Raw genomic sequence first — 22,512 nt, 5'->3', positions numbered from 1 at the left:
GGGGGCTGAGGTGGTTAAATAGATTGTCTGGTTTAGATCATAGAGTGGTGGTCATATAGAACCCTCACATAACAGCCAGACTAAAGATTATCAAAGAGTGTCTCACATGGCATCTCCAAGCATTACATGGACAGCCCATTCACTTATAGGGGTTGTGCAGGGGTTTTACATTGATGACCTATCCACGGGATAGGTTATTAATATTAGATCGGTGGGGGTCCGACACCTGGCACCCCCACCAATCAGCTGTTTGAAGAGGAGGCAGCGCTTCCTCTTCATTACACTACACATCGTTTTGCATGCAGCAGCAGAGTAGTGTAATTACAAGTATTCGTTCCATTCAAGTAAATGGAGCGAGTACTTGTAATTACATGTACACTTGCTTCCGAGACGATAGGCAGTGTAATGAAGAGGACGCAGCACTCGCATGGAGCTCTGCCTCCTCTTCAAAAAGCTGATTGCTGGGGGCCCCAGGTGTCAGACCCCCGCTGATTAGATATTGATGATCTATCCTGAAGATAGATCATTACTATAAACTGCCCACACAACCCCTTTAAATGGGTTCTGTGTAGTGCTTTATTTCTACAGGGAACTGAACACTTGCTGCTGGGTTCTTCCAGAGATTTCCGTTCACTACTCATATGCTGATATATTACATTGTGATCTACCTACTTTTAGGGAAGGCTTCTGTGGTTACCGTATAAAGTGATAGCAGATGTGAATTCTTCACTGAGAAGAATAGCACTAAGATGTGTACATCTGATGTCTGTGTCGTTCTGTACTTGGATCCTTATACATGTTGTAAGCATCCAGTACTACTGTGCTTAATATTTTTTAACCTTTTTAGTGTTTTGTCACACTGTTAGTGTCTGTTCACAAGGCATTGTCTGTTGGATGAATTTGGTGTGGATTCTGTGCCAAAAAGCCACTCGGTGGCTGTGTAGAATATGCCTTCGCGGTTTATGGTCATGACCAATTCAAGAAAGGACATGTCCTTTCTTGGTGCAGTCGTGGTTATTAACTGCGTACTCATGAACAGCGGTGAGCCCTCCCATTATAAGGAATAGGGGATTTCTGCGCAGCTGCCTAGTGCCTTCTTGGTAAGGAATTCCCACCAAATTCAGCCATGTGAACTGCCCATTATTATAGATTTACCTGTAACTTTTATCCCTTTTTTTGTATCATTCTTTGCATCAGAAAACATTTATGTATCTCAAAGTAAGATTCAATGTTGCTTTTTCAATTGAAGCCCCAACTTTATAGCACGAACCTAGTGTTTTTATGTGACTGCAATAGTCATGCAAGGAAATAATGTAAACTTGCTGGCAGATGTCTTTCACGCAGCGTGTGATACCAGGGTTATACCATCATTAATTCATATTAGTGTTCAGTGTGCTCAAAGCTGGAAAAGCTCAGGTGTCAAAGGGTTGATTAGATGACAAATATCTAAACATGAATTGGACAAAAAGAGTTTCTGTGAAGCACGAAATAAGTTGTTATGGAAACTGCAAACATTCAGAGAGTGGAATGGACAAGACGGATCTGTAATTGTGACACCTTATTCTAATGAGGCTGGGCATTAATAAAAATATCTGCAAATTATATTAAGGTTCTCAGTCACGGTTTGGAAATATGCAGTGTGGGCTAAGCTAGAACAATCCATTTGTGGCCTCATGCTGACTTGCCATGTGCTGACCCGAATGCTAGAAATATGTGCTATATTATATAGAATGACGCAATGAAAGCTATGTAAAGTGTCCTTTACTCACTTACCAATCTACACTGGGCATGTCTTCTAGCATCTACGAAAGGAGCTTATGAGCCATGGAGTACATACTCCTATAGTTGTATATACTCTACCAATACATTACTTGACATCGTTTTACAAAATTACATGTAAAATACAGTGATAGTCAGAGTGGACTGTGTATTTTACTTTCACTGTCTAGATATACCTTATAGCGTATTATGTTTTTTTCCTCCTCGTTTTGTATTATCTTTAATAGCATAAATACTATAGTGCAAAAAGATGTGTCTAAGAATGTGTGAAAAAAGATTAGCATCTATTTCATCCACGTGATATTGACTCTGGTAACTTATAATTAAAATTCATGTAATACTATAAAAACTGTAAGCCTAGGATCCATTTTTTACTGAAACAAGCAGAAAAGAATGTTACACACCCAAAATCCAGTCTCAGGCCATTCTGCCCCCATTCAAAAAGGATTTAAGACATTATAGGTTATGGCTACACAGAGTTTTTTAGACAAAGTTTTGAGGCAGATCTGCCTGCAGGATTGTGGATTCGAAAAGAATTGGAAATATAAAGGAAGGATTTATTCTTCTCTTTCATGGTAGATCCACTTCTGACGTTGGCTGAAAATCCTGCAGGCAGATCTGCCTCAAAACCTTGTTCAAAAAACTCTATGTGGCAATACCCATAAGAGGACATAAATGGATGCACATCTTTTCAATCAGACATTTTCACAGTCCATATAATACCTGCATTTTTACTTATATAGCACTGACATATTCTGGAGCATTGTACACACATTATCATCACTTGTTGTCCGCAATGGGGCTCACAATCTAAGTTCCTTATCAGTATGTCTTTGGAGTGCGGGAGGAGACCGGAGAACCCGGAGGAAACCCCCGCAAACACGGGGAGAACATACAAACTCCATGCAGATGTTGTCCTTGGTCAGATGCAAACCTAGGACCCCAGCTCTGCAAGGCACCAGTGCTAACCATTGAGCCACCATGCTGCTGAATGTGATCATGCATTTCATTGAGGGCATAAACAGACTCAGTATACTTCTTTGAATGCTGTGTAAGATCCATATTGTTTTAGTGTTTTTATCTACTGAATTAAATTCTGAGTCTTTATCAGAATTTTCCCCATATTGCAGATGCTAATATAGATCATTATAAGAGATGGCAAGATACCTTATTACAGTTGTGTTTTTCAGGCTCAATTGATTTCTATTGGAAGAATACAATCTACGTCACTTGGAGCATGTAGCATATGAAAAAAAATAGGGAATGTGTATAGAAATCTTGTCATCAAGAAATAGACACTTGTATAGCTCCATATTTTGGATCCACTCCATAAGTATAGAATACTGAGGTAAAATACACAGGAAACTATGAAAAAACAATGGCATTTTGCTTGCAATTTATACTGATGTATTGATATTATTTATTATCTATTTTTCCATCTGTTATTCTACTGAATTCAATGGGGGGAAAAATGGATCGAAGAACTTCCCTCAACTAAGTCTTTTTTCCCCCAGACATTACATTTAATGGGATGCAATGTCATATTTCACATCAATTTTTCATGGTGACCCAGACAGAAGGGATGCAAGCTGATGCAGTATTAATAATAGTTTAATCTCAAAGAATGTAATGGGATCTCTCTACAAATGAAGGACAGGTGATGTTTGGTAGGATGCTCCCTTTCTGTATGTAACATTTTTTCTGCTTCTCCACATTTAGACAAGTATCTACTGTAAATGGAGACTTTAGAAAACCTTCTGACAGTATGTCTTAAGAACTGTGAATGAATGAGAACAGTTCTTTTTTCATTTTTCTTCATTTAAACCAGGCTGCGTCTCATAGCATGACATACATAAATGACTTAAACATCTTCCTTTAAGATTGTTACTGCATAATAATATAAATTACCATTATTCCAGCTGGCCCGGGTATTCCTGGAATTCCATTTTCTCCCTGCCAACAAAAATAAAGAGATTAAGCATCTGTGGACTTCATAGTTTTTGGTACTTCATACAGTAGGTTGAACAACATTTTGTTCCTCAAGAACTGGGGCATACAGTTGCAAGAAAAAGTATGTGAACCCTTTGGAATGATATGGATTTCTGCACAAATTGGTCATAAAATGTGATCTGATCTTTATCTAAGTCACAACAATAGACAATCACAGTCTGCTTAAACTACCGTAATAACACACAAAGAATTAAATGTTACCATGTTTTTATTGAACACACCATGTAAACATTCACAGTGCAGGTGGAAAAAGTATGTGAACCCTTGGATTTAATAACTGGTTGAACCTCCTTTGGCAGCAATAACTTCAACCAAACGTTTCCTGTAGTTGCAGATCAGACGTGCACAACGGTCAGGAGTAATTCTTGATCATTCCTCTTTACAGAACTGTTTCAGTTCAGCAATATTCTTGGGATGTCTGGTGTGAATCTCTTTCTTGAGGACATACCACAGCATCTCAATTGGGTTGAGGTCAGGACTCTGACTGGGCCACTCCAGAAGGCGTATTTTCTTCTGTTTAAGCCATTCTGTTGTTGATTTACTTCTATGCTTTTGGTCGTTGTCCTGTTGCAACACCCATCCTCTGTTGAGCTTCAGCTGGTGGACAGATGGCCTTAAAGGGGTTCTGCACTTTCATTTAACTGATGATCTATACTCTGGATAGATTATCAGCTTCTGATTGGCGGGGGTCCAACACCCGGCACCCAGCTGTTTGCCTTCTCACTGTTTTCCCGCATGCACACTGATGTCACAATTAGTATCAACTAGCGTGGGCAGGGCTAAGCTCTGTTCACTTGAATGGAGCTTAGTCCCGCCCACGCTAGTTGATACTAGTCGTGACGTCAGTGGGCCGGCTGTAAACAGTGAGAAGGCCGCGGCGCTGCTGGAGCGCCGCTGCCTTCTCAAGCAGCTGATCGGCGGGGGTCCCGGGTGTCGGACCCCCACCGATCAGAAGCTGATGATCTATCCAGAGGATAGATCATCAGTTAAATGAAAGTGCAGAACCCCTTTAAGTTCTCCTGCAAAATGTCTTGATAAACTTGGGAATTCATTTTTCCTTCGATGATAGCAATCTGTCCAGGCCCCGACGCAGCAAAGCAGCCCCAAACCATGATACCCCCACCACCATACTTCACAGTTGGGATGAGGTTTTGATGTTGGTGTGCTGTGCCTCTTTTTCTCCACACATAGTGTTGTGTGTTTCTTCCAAACAACTCAACTTTGGTTTCATCTGTCCACAGAATATTTTGTCAGTACTGCTGTAGAACATCCAGGTGCTCTTGTGCAAACTGTAAACGTGCAGCAATGTTTTTTTTGGACAGCAGTGGCTTCCTCTGTGGTATCCTCCCATGAAGTCCATTCTTGTTTAGTGTTTTACGTATCGTAGATTCTCTAACAGGGATGTTAGCATATGCTAGAGACTTTTGTAAGTCTTTATCTGACACTCTAGGATTCTTCTTCACCTCATTGAGCAGTCTGTGCTGTGCTCTTGCAGTCATCTTTACAGGATGGCCACTCCTAGGGAGAGTAGCAGCAGTGCTGAACTTTCTCCATTTATAGACAATTTGTCTTACCGTGGACTGATTAACAGCAAGGCTTTTGGAGATACTTTTATAACCCTTTCCAGCTTTATGCAAGTCAACAATTCTTAATCGCAGGTCTTCTGAGAGCTCTTTTGTGCGAGGCATCATTCACATCAGGCAATGCTTCTTATGAAAAGCAAACCCAGAACTGGTGTGTGTTTTTTATAGGGCAGGGCAGCTGTAACCAACACCTCCAATCTCATCTCATTGATTAGACTCCAGTTGGCTGACACCTCACTCCAATTTGCTCTTGGAGATGTCATTAGTCTAGGGGTTCACATACTTTTTCCACCTGCACTGTGAATGTTAACATGGTGTGTTCAATAAAAACATGGTAACATTTAAATATTTGTGTGTTATTAGTTTAAGCACACTGTGATTGTCTATTGTTGTGACTTAGATGAAGATCAGATCACATTTTATGACCAATTTGTGCAGAAATCCATACCATTCCAAAGGGTTCACATACCTTTTCTTGCAACTGTATTTACTCCTGATGTAGGACCTAGCAATATACACTAGTATGTAATAACAGTGTAGCATACCCCCACCAGGTCAGAACAAAGGGTAACTGGAATAGGCAGCTGGCACAAAACAAGGATTTAGAAAATTATTGAGAGAGCTGTCAGCTAAACTATTGTCCTGGCAGCTATCAGAGGGATGGACCTACCATATATGCACAGTGGCCCAGTAGGTGAGGACACCACTGCCACCAATTAAGTAGACCATAGACTTTGGGCTGTTCGCAAAACTTGCTCCCCCCTTTCCCATTGCTTCCCTGCCACACGGTGAACACTACTATTCTGTACTTTTTTAATGCACATTTTTACACAGATCTGCAACAGAATCCATAACTGGATAATCTGTAGCAAATCCACATGATTGGTATATGGATTTTGACAAGTTTGCTGAGGATTTGGTGTGGATTTTACCACTTGCATTACAAAGGATAAAAACTGCAGAGCAGATCCGCAGCATTAGGCTATCTAATCATGGTGCGGATTCTTGTGCAGAAAAACTCAGCGTAAGGGTGCATTCACACGACCGTAAGTGTTTTGCGGACCGCACATGGCTGGCGCTATATAGCGAATGCTCATTCTTGTCAGCAAGCGCGGACAAGAATAGCACATGCTCCATATTTTTTGCTGGGCCGCGGAACGGAACAACGGATGCGGACAGCACACGGTGTGCTGTCCGCATCTTTTGCAGCCCTATTGAAATGAATGGGTCCGCACCCGTTCCGCAAAATTGCGGAACAGATGCGGATCCATTTATACGGTCGTGTGAATGCACCCTAATACAGTACCAGTATAGTGTATTAGATAAATCTCAGGTACAATTAGCTTTTTTTCTTCCGTGTGGAAATTGACCTACTGTGCACATTCTGAAAACAACAGGATGTTAATTGCTTGTGCAATTTATGTGTGCGGATTTCATCCTTTCCAATGCAAGGCTTTGGTGATTTAGTGCAGAAACATACAGAAAACTGCTCGGAAATCTGTGCAGATTTTCTGTTAATTATTCTGCACCCATATACAGGCACCCTTAGGTCATGTTTTCCTAGCGAATTTTCCATGCACATTTTTGAAACCAAAACCCACAGGGAATCTTCCCAACATAATTTTCAATGGGAAATCCATGCTGTCGTGAATAATCTCTTCCCTCATGAATTCATTGATAATATACATTGCATGAACAAAACCAACATGTTTATTCTTTGTGCGGATTCTGTGTGGAAATTCCTATTAAAATCATTGGGAGGCCTAAAAGCCACATCGAAATCTGCATCCAAATCTACACCAAAACTACTTTGCACAGAAATCCACATAATTCCCAGATCAGATGCCCCAAATAAATACAGACCACCAAACCAGAAGTACAGACCCAGAGGTACCTTACTATATACAGGCCTGAAACCCCCTAAGTGCAGACCACTTAAATAAATTCAGACCCCAGACCACATACAATTAGCTAGCAGCTCCTCCTCTGCCTCCTTGCTGCTCTCCTATAGCTTCAGGACCTCCAGTGAGGTTATGTGATCATCTGAAGGTCCTTCTGATGTCTTGCAGAAAAATGACAGAGCAGTTATATTACAATTTTTACCACAATTTGCAGCAAAAGCCATGATAAAACCACAATGTACTGTAAGTCTTGGAGCCATGGATCATTACCCAAACCAGTTTTGCTGTGGTTTTTCCATAATGCACATCAAAAATTGTTATGAAACAGCAGTTTGCATATAGTGTTTGGGCAGCTTTGTTGACTGTGGGCCAACCGGGAGCCTCTTGCCCCAGGTGACTGCCCAAACTGCCCATAATATAATCTGCCTTTGTTCACTAGCACCTAAAAGTAGGTTACTACTGTGTATTATATTGCATGTAGGGACTAAGCTAATGTGTTTCATGGCTCACAGTTATTGGTGGATTGTTAGAGAGACATAAGGGGTGCATAATCATGAGATATCTGAGCCAGGGTCCTATAGAGTGCCTTCACACGTGGCATATTTTGTGGCAGAAAATTCAGCGACTGAAAATCAGTTCCATTCACCTGAATGGGGCATGCAGAAATCCATGTGCTTGCTGTCCCATTCAGATGAATAGAACAGATTTTTAGTCGCAGAATTTTCTGACACAAAATCTGCCGCGTGTGAAGGCACCCATATACTGCTTTTGCACAAAGACCCTCTGCTGTTTGTGTCAGTGCCTGAGCTATCATTTATAATTTATTTACAGGCTGTAGTTGCAAAACTGTTACAATGACAGAGAATACTGTTTAAATCATACTGAAAACTGCCATCACCAAAGTATTTTTCTACATCCTGAGAGTTTTATTATATAACCTACTTTGCCATCATTAATGGCACATTTATTGAGTAGTACAGCATGGCCAGTTTACTTGAATCAATCTTTAGAGAACAACTTATAACTGTAATTATACTGAACATTCACCATATTTTAAATTCTTTCCTTGTACAAGATGCATCTCTGGCTCCATCTAGTGGTAAAACACATGTTGCTGGCAAAAGGTAACTAGAGAAACTTTCAGATTACATTTTATAATGTTTTATGAGAAATAAAAATGTTCTGCTTGCTTTCACACAGACACATCCAAAGGATCTACTTGCAATAAAATCTGACGGGTAAAAGTTAGAGCTGCAGTCATTTCCCTAAGCCTTCAGTTTTATACCACCATCATGTACAAATTGGTTATAAACTATACTCTGACTTACTCTTAGCCCAGGAAACCCACGTAGACCTCTAGGACCAGGCTCACCAACAATTCCTTCACCCTGTAAAAAAAAAAGCACACACATACAGTTAAGTATACTTAAACACTTCATATCTTCAGTTGTTTTACCCTGCCATCAATCGGAGAAAGCTCTTTAAATGAAAATCCATCTTTGATACAGGGCTTCATGACTACATTTATTATAAAATAGGCCCTGTAAACATGTTTTGTGACATGTGAAAAAGACCAAATGTCTCTCCAAAAAAGAGTGCATTTTTCTTAAAATCAGTCCTTTCCATTTTTGCTTTTTCATTTTTCACTCCCTGCCTTCCCAGAGCCATAACACTTTTATTTTTCCATTCACATAGACATATGACGGCTTGTTTTATGTGGGACAAGTTGCACTTTCTTTTTGCACCATTTAATATGGCATACAATATAGTGGGAAGCAGGGAAAAAATCCAAATGTGGTGGATCCACAAATTGCGAACCGCAAAACAGGCTACGGTCGCGTGCATGAGCCCTTACTGGAGTTGTGCAGACTTACCGTACTCACTAACAACTGATTAGATGTATCGTTTGTAAGGAAAGTTCAGGTGCAAAGACTTTTTAATGATTATAATATATAAATTGACCTACTAACCTTCTCACCCTTGATGCCAGGGGCTCCTTGTTTTCCCTGAAAATGAGAAATATATTAGAGTTTTTAGGACACTCATCAAGTCTTACTAATTAAACTGCTTGAAAAATGACTTTTTCATAAGATACTCCATTCAGGATTACTCAGACATAAGAAAAATGCAGCATCTTGTCAGTTTGTGACATGTTAGCTTATCAGTAGCGTACTGTCATTCTTAGGTTGCATTCTCAATGGGCTGCTTTCACTTAAGCGACTACATGTTATATATGTAAATTTACGTATCACGTTTCACATTTTATTAGTGAGCTCTTCAGTTTTAAGCCAGCCTTCTGGCCACAGTTGAGCTCTAGCTCAGACATTTTTATAGTGCTTTTTTCTGACTGATTTCAATGGGGAAAATCAAAATATGGAAAACTGCATGCAGAACTACAGCACATGTTTAATAGGACACAATTCAAGAAACATCTGTTAGCAATGTGCCTTGAAAAAAAGCCCTTAATTTTTCATAGAATAGCAGTGTGAACAAGGCGTTAGTACTCTGTAAACACTGTGTTACTTAATTCCTATCACTAGCATTCAACCGTGATAATTATTCAATTCAATAAGCTTCTAATGAGTTACTGTATATATAACAGAGACAGATCTAAAACACAGAAATGTATAGTCATAATTCACCAAACTCTCTTCAAAGAGATCTGAATAATTTCTTAATCTGTTACAAGAAGCGTGTGGCAAAATAACACATAATTCTCAAGATTGACTAATGTGACAGACAAATGTCATTCTTAGGCTAGTTTCCCACTAGCGGCAGGGAACTCGACATGTCGTCGTTTTATTCCGGCCGCCTCTCGGCATGTTTGCCGTGCTGCCGCTGGGACTCCGCTCCCGCCCCCATTATAGTCAATGGGGCCTGAGCGGTAGTCCGGGGGCATGCGTGCACTAGCGGCAGCACGGATCCGACAGGCTGTTCACCCGCCGGAACAGCCTGCCAGAGTTCCTTGCCACTAGTGTGAAAGTACCCTTACCCCTCCATATTTATTTAAATAAACAGATAGTAATTTATATGATTCGCTCACTTCCTGCCACCGGAACTACTGTTGGAGCATATTCCTGGAGTTTCCCTTTACCCATTAATAGTTTTTTTTTGAACAAGAAAAATAAAAAATGTGGCACTCATCGTTCATTCCTCAAAACATAGCTTTTATTCTGTGCCAGTAAAAATTGCAGTGGTACACCGGAAGAGCAGGTACAAAAAAGACAACAGCCGAGGTAGAGGCCAGAGCAGCCTGATTCCATGTGAAATGGCTGCTGCATGTCACATTTTTATTTTATTATTTTATTGATTGCATTTACTGAACTATTCATATGTTGAGCACCACCTAAGAATCCTCGAGTACACCTAGTGTCCAATATAAGTAGTATTTATACAAAGGCAGTGCCACTTGATTTCCTTCTGCTCTCTTTACAGTACATATATATCAAGCTTTGTGGAAGTTCAGCATTCAGTGCTAACATGGACGATAGACAACATATCCCACAATGTACAGGGTGGGCCATTTATATGGATACACCTTAATAAAATGGGAATGGTTGGTGATATTAACTTCCTGTTTGTGGCACATAAGTATATGTGAGGGGGGAAACTTTTCAAGATGGGTGGTGACCATGGCGGCCATTTTGAAGTTGGCCATTTTGAATCCAACTTTTGTTTTTTCAATAGGAAGAGGGTCATGTGACACATCAAACTTATTGGGAATTTCACACAAAAAACAATGGTGTGCTTGGTTTTAACGTAACTTTATTCTTTCATGAGTTATTTACAAGTTTCTCTTTGTTTACAGCCATTGACATGTCGCCGAGGTTAACACGTGAGGAGCGGATAGAAATTGTGTTGATGTCTGGTGAACGCAGTAACCGGGTCATTGCAGCAGATTTCAATGCAAGACACCCCACAAGACCACCCATCTCCCATGCTACAGTTAGCAAACTGCTTGCTAAGTTTCGTGAAACTGGTTCAGTGTTGGATTTGCCAAAATGTGGACGCATGAAATCTGTCTCTAATAAAGAAACATCAGTGGCTGTCCTAGCTTCATTCAGCAAGAGCCCACAGCGTAGCACTCGCCGCATGTCACTGGAGAGTGGCATTAGTCAAACATCCCTTCGGCGGATATTAGCTACTCACAAATGGCACCCTTACAAACTCCAGCTACTGCAGAATCTCAACGAGGATGACCCAGATCGGCACACTGAATTTGCAGAATGGGCAAAACAAAAATTGGAACAGGATCCTCAGTTTACGCAGAAGATTTTGTTCAGTGATGAGGCAAACTTTTATGTGAATGGTGAAGTTAACAAACAAAACCACCACTATTGGTCTGACACTAACCCACATTGGATAGTTCCCTCCAAGACTGTTGGAACAAAAAAATTGATGGTATGGTGTGGTATATGGGGTACAAAGATAGTGGGGCCATTCTTCATCAATGGAAACCTCAAGGCCACTGGATATGTGAAATTGCTACATGATGATGTGTTTCCCTCTTTATGCACTGAAGCTGGCACGTTCCCTGAGTTTTTCCAGCAAGATGGTGCGCCACCACATTATGGGTGTCAGGTCCGAGAATTCCTAGATGAACAGTTTCCTGGAAAGTGGATTGGTCGTCGTGGGCCAGTTGAATGGCCCCCAAGGTCTCCCGATCTGACCCCCTTAGACTTTTATCTTTGGGATCATCTGAAGGCAATTGTCTATGCTGTGAAGATACGAGATGTGCAGCACCTGAAACTACGGATACTGGAAGCCTGTGCTAGCATTTCTCCTGCGGCGTTGCTATCAGTGTGTGAAGAGTGGGAGAAGAGGGTTGCATTGACAATCCAACACAATGGGCAGCATATTGAACTTCTTGTGAGTGCACCACATCGACCCCAAATCAGGAACAAGTTTGTACCGTTTTTATAAAGATAAGTCGGTCTGAAACTTTCGCCCGGAAGGCTGTGATACTGCAACCGCACTCAAACAAGCGGAACCACGTGAAGCAAGTCGAACAGGGTAACAGGTGACCGAGATTACTTATTCACTGTGGGATTCACCTGACCGTAACGAAAAATCTGGGAACAAAGTTTCGAGAGACGACCGAAGTTTCTTCTACACGAGAGAAATCTTCTAATATCGGTAAGACTGTTCCGAAATACACTTTTACTCTATTGTCGGATCCCTTCCTGACTGAAAGCGGGACGCCGCTAAGTCAGCTACGGAGTAAGTCAACACTTACAACTTCTGTACTTTCGGCCACATTAAGGCCATCTATTCCTAACTAACATATAGTTCACTTGGACTCCCATGACCACTCCGGGGCAGTGAATTTTTATGTCGGGTTGATTATCACATCACCACCTAATCGCGGCTTAAGTTATATATCTACAAACTACTGTCTGCACTGAATTTATATTAATTTATACTGATACTAGATTGCTGCTTTGTTACTAAGTTTCATCTTGTATTCCATTTGTGTTTGAGGCGTGGATATCAGTCACGGGCGGTACCTTACCATCCAGTGACTGGTCTATACATTAACCACAAATATATAGTGCTTTTTACATGGATTTTTATATAAACCTTTTATGAATTATTGTTTAAGTGTGCAAACCTTATATTACCCAACGGTTTTTGCATTTATATATCTGATAATTACTACTAAACCCACTTGTCCTTTTACTTAATAAACTTTTGGTCACAACATATCCTTAGGTGTGCCCAGTCATTTCCTTTTTAAATGTGTAAATGTATTTAAAAAAGATACATCTCTCTCAATAGTTATATAGCTACTGAATGAGACAGAAGAAGGGATGCCTTTAACATATATATCTCCTTGAGAAGCCAATTTGACCCTAAAGGGTTAATTCGACCTGTAATCTAAACTCTGTCCTGTCACTTCTCTTATCTCTCTGCTCTGCTATCAGTAAACCTTCGGGATATATTGTTTCACATGCGGGTGTCAGGGAGCTGCTATCTAATAGCGGGAGACTCCCTGAACCTCCGGGAGACTTGAGATCCCTGCCGTTCCATACGTGTCAGCTGTGTAATATAGCAGGCACCTGGCTACAATGGCCATGAATGGAGATGGTGCTCTGATCGGTTACCATGACAGCATGGGGCCTGCTGAAGCTTCCCATGCCTGCCATGGTAAGCTGTCTGCTAAGCTGTTAATGAGCTCAGCAGGCAGCATGTCAGAATCGCATTCACCATAATAGATCTCTATTATGGTGACTAGGACAAAGGATCAAAATATCCCAGATTCTAGCTCCCTATACCCATACTATTAAAATATAAAAATATTTATCCTATATGCAAAATGTTGAAACTGAAGAAAAAAAAAGTTTAAAAGGCCAATTTGCTGTTTTTTCGTCACTTTACCTCTCACAAAAAAATGAATAAAAAGTAATCAAAAGTCCTACACACCCTAAAATGATCAATGTAAAGTACAGATCGCCCCATAAAAAATGAGCCCTCAGACAGCTCAATACGTATAACTAAAAAAAAGGGGGTCAGAATATGGAAATGAAAAGAAAAAACAAGTTTTTTTCAAGTTTTTTTTTCAAATGTGGTAATTGCCATAATCGTACTGACCTGACGAATGAAGAGCACAAGTCTGTTTTAGCGCATAGTGAATGCCGTAAAAACAAAACCCATAAAACTGTGGTGGAATTGAATTTAGTTTTCCAATTGTACAACATTTCAAATTTTTTTTTAGCTTCCCACTACATCCTATGCAATATAAGGCTACTTTCACACCTGCGTTCGGGTGTCCGCTCGTGAGCTCCGTTTGAAGGGGCTCACAAGCGGCCCCGAACGCATCCGTCCAGCCCTAATGCATTCTCAGTGGAGGCGGATCCGCTGAGAATGCATCAGTCTGCCAGCGTTCAGCCTCCGCTCCGCTCAGCAAGCGGACACCTGAACGCTGCTTGCAGCGTTCGGGTGTCCGCCTGTCCGTGCGGAGGCAAGCGGATCCGTCCAGACTTACAATGTAAGTCAATGGGGGCGGATCCGTTTGAAGATGACACCATATGGCTCAATCTTCAAACGGATCCGTCCCCCATTGACTTTCAATGTAAAGTCTGGTCTGATCCGTTCAGGCTACTTTCACACTTAAAAATTTTTTTAAAACTATAATGCAGACGGATCCGTTCTGAATGGATCCAAACGTCTGCATTATAGGAGCGGATCCGTCTGAGCCTTATATGGTGCTATTAAAAAGCACAACATGTCCTTAAAAAAAACAAGTCCCATACGTCTATGTGAGCAGAAAAATAAAAAACGTTATGGCTCCAATAAAGGCAGCGAGTAAAAAACAAAAATGGAAAATTGCTATGTCAGCAAAGGGTTAAAATCATACGTTAACTCTTAAGTTAATATTAGAGACAGATTACAGCAGTTCAAACACACTGTAGGGCTCTTAGCACACCATTTTGTTTTTTACCTCTTTTCCAATAGGTCCTGGGACTCCTGGTGGTCCAGGGTTGCCATTCTTGCCCCTTTTTCCACGTTCTCCCTGTAAAAAGTTCATATTTTAATGACCACTATTCCTAAAGACCCATAATATGTTTGCAGTGGACTTTGTGGCTGTACAACAGATTTGGAAGAAAAGGAAATATGTTAAGATTGCTGTGAATGATGGAAGAACTTAGTAATGTTACATGACCTGTTACATGGAGTCTATACAATATCAACAATATCTCAAGAAGCTGCAGACACTCATTCTCACTGGTGTCCTATTATGTTGCATCCAGGGATGGACTGGGACAATAAAGTGGCCCTGGACTTCAGCCAGACCGGCCCACTTTATTTTTCCCAAACACACTCAAAAAAAAACATAAGTAAAAACATTCCACTGTAAGTATAAGTATGTTTCCATCTCCTCTGTCATCTACTATCTCATGCGTTATGTCTTCTCCTCTCTCTAATCCTCTGTCTTTTTTCAGAACTTCTCTCTCTTGTCTACACTCATGTTCCTGCTCATTTCCTCTATCGTCTTCACATTCATCGCCTGCCTCATGCTCCCTCTCCTCTCCACTCTCCTCTATTGTGGACCCAGCCTGAGAATAGACATATAGTAAGTCACAACTGTAGGCTAAATATGTTCCATAAAGTCCACAAATCTGTATGTGGTTTAAGAAGGAATAAATAATAATGTCTGACTTACCATAGCAGTCAGGCCCGCACTGCTCTCAGCTTTTGCGGACGTTCCAGCAAATAATGCATCTAATTTTACACATTTAGTGGCATCTGCCTCAAGTGCTTGCCTTTTTTTGTCTCTTAACTTCTCGGCTCCTCCCTTACGTTTAGTCTTGTGTTTTAACATGTTTGTTGTTGCAAGTCACACCTAATGGCAATAGGTAACACTTGTTGTTAACCTTACTTGCTGACGCTGTGGTGGTGGCACTGAATTATCGCTGTACTCGTACACTTTCTCGTTCCTCCTCGTCCCTCCTCGGCGGCGCTGGCTCCGCCTCCTCTTGTTGCTTGAACGGGCTCGGCTCCTCCCATACTCCTCCTCTCCTCCCGCATACGGCCGTGAGCGTGACCCCTGAGATACCTCACGTTGCTGGGAGGTGATCAGGGCCGCTCTAAACATAGGAGGAGGCGGAGCCGGAGGGAAGTGGCAGGCCAGCGCAGCTTGATGGACGCCGGTCATTGGCTGACGGCGCCGCCGACGCCAGCCGCCAGGTAAATGAATCAAAATCACACAGAAAATGACAGTGATTGACAGCCGGCCCATAATTCGATCGGCCCACCGGGATTCTCCCGGTACTCCCGATGGCCAGTCCATCGCTGGTTGCATCTGATACTGTAAGTTGGTGTGGTAAGATGCTTTTGCTAGGAGGTACAATAGTAGAAAATGCCAAAGAAGAAACCATATTCTTGCATATAGTAATTAGAGATTAGTGAATCGAAGTTGATGAAGTGGAATTCGATCCGAATTTCAGGAAAAATTTGAATCGCACTGAATCCGAATTTCCTCACTCTTCGTGGTAACGAACCGCATTTTTTCCTAAAATGGCTGCTGCACGTGTGAGGACATGGAGCAATGAACTCTGGGAACACAGGATCACCCATAATGCCATGCATGCAGCCAATCAGCAGCCAGCCAGCCCTGTGATGTCACAGCCCTATAAATAGCCTCAGCCATCTTGGATTCTGCCATTTTCCAGTGTACTTAGTGCAGGGAGAGATGTCAGCCGGCGCTAGGAACAGTGCTAGGAAAGACTTCATTGTGCTAAAAAAACGATATACAAGTTCAGGGAAAGATTATTCAAGGTGTAAGGAAAGGATAGGGAGGAATCATTCCACAGCATTTATGTAGAACAGGGTTCAGTAGTTGAGGTTACAGCCTGGGTAATAGGAACAATCCTATTATACCTTGCTACACTGACTGGGGATCCAAATTGCCATTGTATAGCTCTGTAATTCCAGCAAACCGTTCTTGTTATTGGGGTGCAAGTTGTGTTTGATACAGCCATTAACAGGGTTTATTACAAGGAAATATTTCTACGTCTTATTTGCCCTTGTGCGGTGTATGTTCTAAAGCATTTTTTGGCTTGTATTAGTGTGGAAAAAAGGACTTATTATCTGTTGTGTGGTGAAGTGCAAAAATTATAGCCCTTTTTGGCGTGTATTAGTGGCAAAAGAAAAATATATTTGTCGTTCAGCGGTGCAGTTATATATTCTAAAGCCTTTTGAGGACTGTATAAGTGGAAAAAGGAAAAATATATTTGCTGTTCAACGGTGCAGTTACATTTTCTAAAGCCTTTTATGGAGTGTATAAGTGGAAAAAATATCTATTTACCATTCAGCGGTGCAGTTATATGTTCCAAAGCGTTTTGTGGTATTTAAGTGGAAAAAAATAAGGGCCTATTTGCCGTTCGGTGGTGTAGTTATATGTTCTAAAGCCCTTTTATGGAGAGTATAAGTGGAAAAAAGAAAAATGTATTTGCCGTTCAGCGGTGCAGTTATATGTTCTAAAAAATAAGGGCCTATTTGCCTTTCAGTGTTGCAGTTATATGTTCTAAAGCCCTTTTTTGCGTGTATTAGTGGCACAAAAAAGTATTTGCCAATGTGTGGTAAGTGAGAAAATTACAGACTTTTTTGGGGTGTTTTAATTTCCTTTTTATTTATTTGATCTAACAGTATGTCAGACAGAGAAGTGCCAGGCCCTGCACAGGGGAGTGGCAGGGGCCTAAATGTTTCTGGCACAGGCACAGGTGGCAGCGAAAGGCCTAAGCTCCCGGTGTTATCTAGCAGTCGTGTCTTGACCAGCAACGCAGCGTTTCTTGAATGGTTGACTCGGTCATCCACTTCATCCCAAGTGACATCAGACACCCCCAGCCAACAGTCGTTGGGTTCCTCAGACACAACCCTTATTTGGCATGGCCCGGGAGCAGGCCCTGTGCCCTCACCTCTCCTCAACCTGTCTCTGTCCTTTTCTGCTCCCTCAGCCAGAGAAGTATTATATGCTGTGGGCTCAGCCCCACTATTCAGTGAAAACAAGCTACTAGAAGACAGTCAGCAGCTACTGGCCAGCCAAGATGTGGAGGAGACATCCACCACTTCCTCCACTAGGCGGGCAAGTAGTGATGAGGAGAGTGGCGTGGGAGCTGGTGTTGCGAGCGGTCAGGATCCTGACCCAGAGACCGTTGAGGAGGACATCAGTGATGTGCAGACAGTACTCGATGATGATGATGTAGCTGATCGCACTTGGGAGCCAGGTGAATCAGGGGCTTCATCATCATCGGGAGAAGAGGATGGCAGCTTCCCGTTAGGCAGTGGCAGAGCCAGCAAGTCGCTAGCATGGCCAGGAGTCATCAGGGTGGCAGCAGTGGGAGGTCGGTAGCCAAACGTGCCCGGGGTAGACCACCCGCTTAGCAGGAGCCTACCTGCCCGGAAAGTAGTGGTGCATGGGTTCACAAAAGCAGCGGTGGTAGCAGTCAGTCAGTGCGAAGTGTTGGGGGTAAAATCACCTACTCGGCGGTGTGGCAGTTTCTTCTTAAGAACATGACCATATGTAGAATATGTGGGCAGAAGGTGAAGTGTGGCCAGGGTGACAATGTTGGCACCACCGCCCTGCGTCAACATATTCAGCTTCACCATTAAGTGGCCGGGGAGCTGTCTGTCCTTCCCATCATCTGCTGGTCCTGATCCTCCTCCTACTTCTCGTCAGTCATTCCGTTAGCAATCGATCAAAGAAGCGATTGCCAAGAGACATCAGTATGCGTGCACTCATCCAAAGACGCTGGAAGCTGAATGTGCTCTTGGCCAAGTTGCTGCTGCTGCAATCCCTCCCTTTCCAAGTGGTGGACTATGCACCTTTTAGAGAACTGATGACTTGTGCCGACTCGAGGTGGAGAGTCCCAATCCATCATTTCTTTGCCAAAAAGGCAGTACCAGCACTGCATACACATGTAGAACAGAAGGTGGGCCAGTCCTTGAGCCTGTCGGTGTCTGCCAAAGTGCACGGCAGCGCCGACGTGTGGAGCTGTAGCTTCGGTCAAGGACAATACATGTCCTTTACGGCCCACTGGGTGAATGTGGTCCTTGCACAGCCACACCAGCAACTTGGCCAGGTGACGCCGCTTCCGCCTCCACGTTGTCACGCCGTTGGTCCTGCAACAATGTCCTCCTCTGCCTCCTCATCCTCCACTGTGTCCTCAGCCTCCACTGGAGGGACAATTCACAGTGCCGCTCCAGCATACCACATCTGCAGGGCACGGCGGTGTCACGCTGTTCTGCACCTCGTTTGCCTGGGGCGAATGGAGTTACACAGGGGAGGAACTGCTCCATGTCCTTCATCAAGAAATTTAATCCTGTCTTTCTCCGCGACAACTCTAAATCTGAACCATGGTGACCGACAACGGGAAGAACATGGTGTCGACGCTGCATCAAGGAGGGCTGAGCCATGCGCCTTGCATGGCACACATGTTCAATCTGGTTATCAAGCGGTTCCTGAAGTCTTCCACCCATCGGCAAGACATCTTAAAAATGGCCAGGAAACTTTTCATGCACTTCAGCCACTCGTACACCGCAAAGCACACCCTCCTTGAGTTGCAGTGGCAGAACGGCATCCCCCAACATAGGCTGTTGGAATTCCACCCTCCATATGTTGGACCGACTATACGAACAGATAAAGGCTATTAACGATTTCTTGATGATCCAAGCGGACAGGAGTACTCCTCTGTGTAACTTCGATGTCAGCCAGTGGCAGCTCATGCATGACACCTGCCGTCTACTCAGGCCCTTTGAAGAGGCCACTTTATTCGTCAGTCGCCAGGACTATGGGATGAACAACATGCTTCATGTCCTGGAACAGATGCTGGTAAATCTGGCTGGTCAGGGGACTGGAGACGTGACGCCTAGATCTCACGGCCACATGAACCCTGTGGGGGCTGAACTGGAGGAGGAGGAGGACATTGGAGCACAAGCAATGTGTAGCAAAATGAGTGGTTTTTACACACAGGTGACAGGAGAGGAAGAGCAGGAGCAACCAGAGGAGATACAGGGCGATGAGGAAGATGAGGCAGAGGACCCAAACACACCGTAGCAGTATGCATTGGAGATGGAGGCAGGGAGTCCCTCCGAGTCACTTGCACAAATGGCCCGATGCATGCTCACTTGCTTTCGTAGTGACAGCCAAATTGTCACCATTCGGCAGAGGGATGACTTCTGGCTCTCCACCTTGTTGGAACATCGCTACCGGTCCAAAATGGGGGCCTTCCTTCAATTGTTCAAAGCTTTTGAGAATCCCATTTGTATAAAGTTGCGACACCCAATAAATTTCCCTTTTCTCCCAACTACAAAAGCCTTCCAACTTAATCAGTTCCGGGAGGCCTGAATTGTTCCATAAAGGAGTAAGGGCACTACACCCCGAGATTTTAGTAATTTCTTTCAGTTTTTTCCATACTTTGCAGAGTAGGGTAACACTCGGGATAGATTCTGGAGGCGAACAACGGAACCAAGCTCTAGTATATACCCTGGTGGTCTCCCTCCCATCAAATAAGACATTAGCGCACTCCGGAATCCGAGTTACTCATGATACTACAGGATTTGCACTGCTGAACCTGTGCCGCTAAAAAGTATAACCACGGGTTGGGAATGGCCAGTCCACTACTATCCTTCTACCTCTGTAAGGTCTCTAAACGAATTCTTGGGGATTGTTTATTCAATATTAGGGCCCTGAATAGTCTGTGAGCAGCTTTTACACTACTGAATGGGCCAGATTTACCACTCAAACTGAGACAGAATTCTGGTGTACATGACATGTGCCACATTTACTGATAAGGGCATGGCTTAGGGTAAAAGGGTATGGCTTAGCGAAAAGGGACATGAATATTCTCTCAAACTAGGCCAAGTAATAAGTGGTGTAAAGTTAGGGTGTACACACATGTGTTTCCGCCAGAAAATCCATCAACATCAAGAATTTCCCCGTGTTATCCTATGGGGCTGAAAATTGTCTATGCCTGCATTGTGTTCTGCTGCAGAACTTACAGCATTTGTAGAATAAATAATGTTGTGTTACGGACTCCCTGTATGAGAATCTGCCAATTCAATTCAATGGGAAATTGATTCTGCATTGGAAAACACTATGTAAAAATCTGTGTGGAAAATCTGAGTGGCTTTTAGCGTGAAAAATGGCTTTAATCTACACCAGCAGGGGAGCTGATGTAGATTTAAGTCTGTTGCACAGCCTGCTGGAGGAAGCGCCAAAATTATGTAGAGCCCTGAGCCTCCACATAACTTTGGTGCTTACTCGAGCAGTACAGAGACACTTAAAGGGAACCTGTCACCAGTTTTATGGTGTCCTAACTAAGGGCAACATAAATAAGTGACTGATTCTCTTAGCAAAATGCTGGGTCACTTTCTTTAATTGACCCAGTCAATCTGCGAACATCTTGTATTGAAAAGTCCAGCTGATAATGATGAGTCATGAATATTTATTAGCTCTTGATTCTCCCCGCCTAACGGCTGCAGATTGACAGTTATTTTCCATATGAATCAGCAGCAGGTGGGCAGGGGAGTGGCTAAAGCTCTGAATTAAATAAACGCTGGACTCAATGACATCACGCTGGACTCAAATCAGCTCATTAGCATGTGGCATCTTTGTGTGTATATTATGAGGTAACCATCTGTTACACCAGTAAGTGAATACATCTAAGGCACTTTTTAGTAGTTAATGATTGTATATAATTAGTTAGATTATAATCAAATATCCACATGACAGTTTCCCTTTAAGACTGGCGTGGAAAATGCTGGTTGTAATAAATGACCCCCATTGCGTCTAAACAATAGACAAGATTAGTAAATCTCCAACGGTGTATGTATTGTTGTATGGCCTATTAATGGCGAGTTGGCTGCCAAATCATCAACATATTACATTCGCTTATATCCCTTGTTTTTACTGGTTATTCTGTAATAAGATATTTTAATAACAGAAATAACAAACGTAATTGACATTTAAAGACCATCTGTCAGAATGACCCATCCTAGTAAACTATGGCAATACACAGACTGTACTCTTGGTGGAGCATGCATGAGATTTCAGGGCCAGGCATCCGAACAGTGTGAGAAGGGGAGTGGCGACATGGAGAGAAAGAGGCGAAGCTGCAGTTTGACCTCTGATTGCTGCAACAGAGGTGTCGTTACAACCCTACCAGGCAGTATGCATGGTTTACTATGGTTGATTATGCTGACAGATGCTTCTTAAGGAGAAAATTATGAATACTTACCGACGGGCCAGGAGGACCGGGCAGTCCAATTTCTCCTCTTTCACCCACAGATCCTGAAATACCTGGGTTTCCTTGGATGCCTTGGATTCCTTGTACTCCTGGGAGTCCCTGCTCCCCTGGCTCACCCTAAGGTAGATAATACATCGTATTTATTTGCAAGAACAATAAAATACTAGAGGTAAATTAATGCTGCAGTAAGGATACAGCCACAAATGTGAGTTTTTTTATACAGCTTTTCAAGCCAAAAGTGGATTAAAAAAGAGGTGAAGTAGTGTCTGTCCTTTAAGGGGTTGTCCCACGAAAAATATTCTACAGTTTTCAAACCAACACCTGGATCTAAATAAATACTTTTGTAATTACATGTAATTATAAATTTTGTATAGCCACTGAGGTAATCAATAAAATATATATGTATCAATAAGATAGCTGCACATCCTCAGTTTCATTGCCTCCTGAGCTGTGATAGGGAGAGAGCTGCAGCAGAATGGACACGCCCCCTGA

The 22,512-nt window shown here is 42.6% G+C and overlaps 1 protein-coding gene across 1 annotated transcript in view; it reads right to left on the bottom strand.

The window, feature by feature from the left end:
• The window catches only part of LOC120986031 (collagen alpha-1(VII) chain-like), a 570,823-nt gene that overhangs the window by 281,768 nt on the left and 266,543 nt on the right, over positions 1-22,512 (bottom strand). Inside the window, exons 75-79 of the mRNA XM_040414311.1 lie at positions 22,012-22,137; positions 14,715-14,786; positions 9,244-9,279; positions 8,602-8,661; positions 3,688-3,732 (exon numbers count right to left, since the gene is read on the bottom strand). Coding sequence (XP_040270245.1) covers positions 3,688-3,732; positions 8,602-8,661; positions 9,244-9,279; positions 14,715-14,786; positions 22,012-22,137 — 339 coding nt within the window. The remainder of the gene's footprint in view (positions 1-3,687; positions 3,733-8,601; positions 8,662-9,243; positions 9,280-14,714; positions 14,787-22,011; positions 22,138-22,512) is intronic.

This window comes from Bufo bufo, chromosome 1, assembly GCF_905171765.1.
Source record: "Bufo bufo chromosome 1, aBufBuf1.1, whole genome shotgun sequence".
NCBI classification, from domain to species: Eukaryota; Metazoa; Chordata; class Amphibia; order Anura; family Bufonidae; genus Bufo; species Bufo bufo.
The sequence above is the reverse complement of the archived record's forward strand: the minus strand, read 5'-3'. Positions and strand labels throughout refer to the sequence as shown.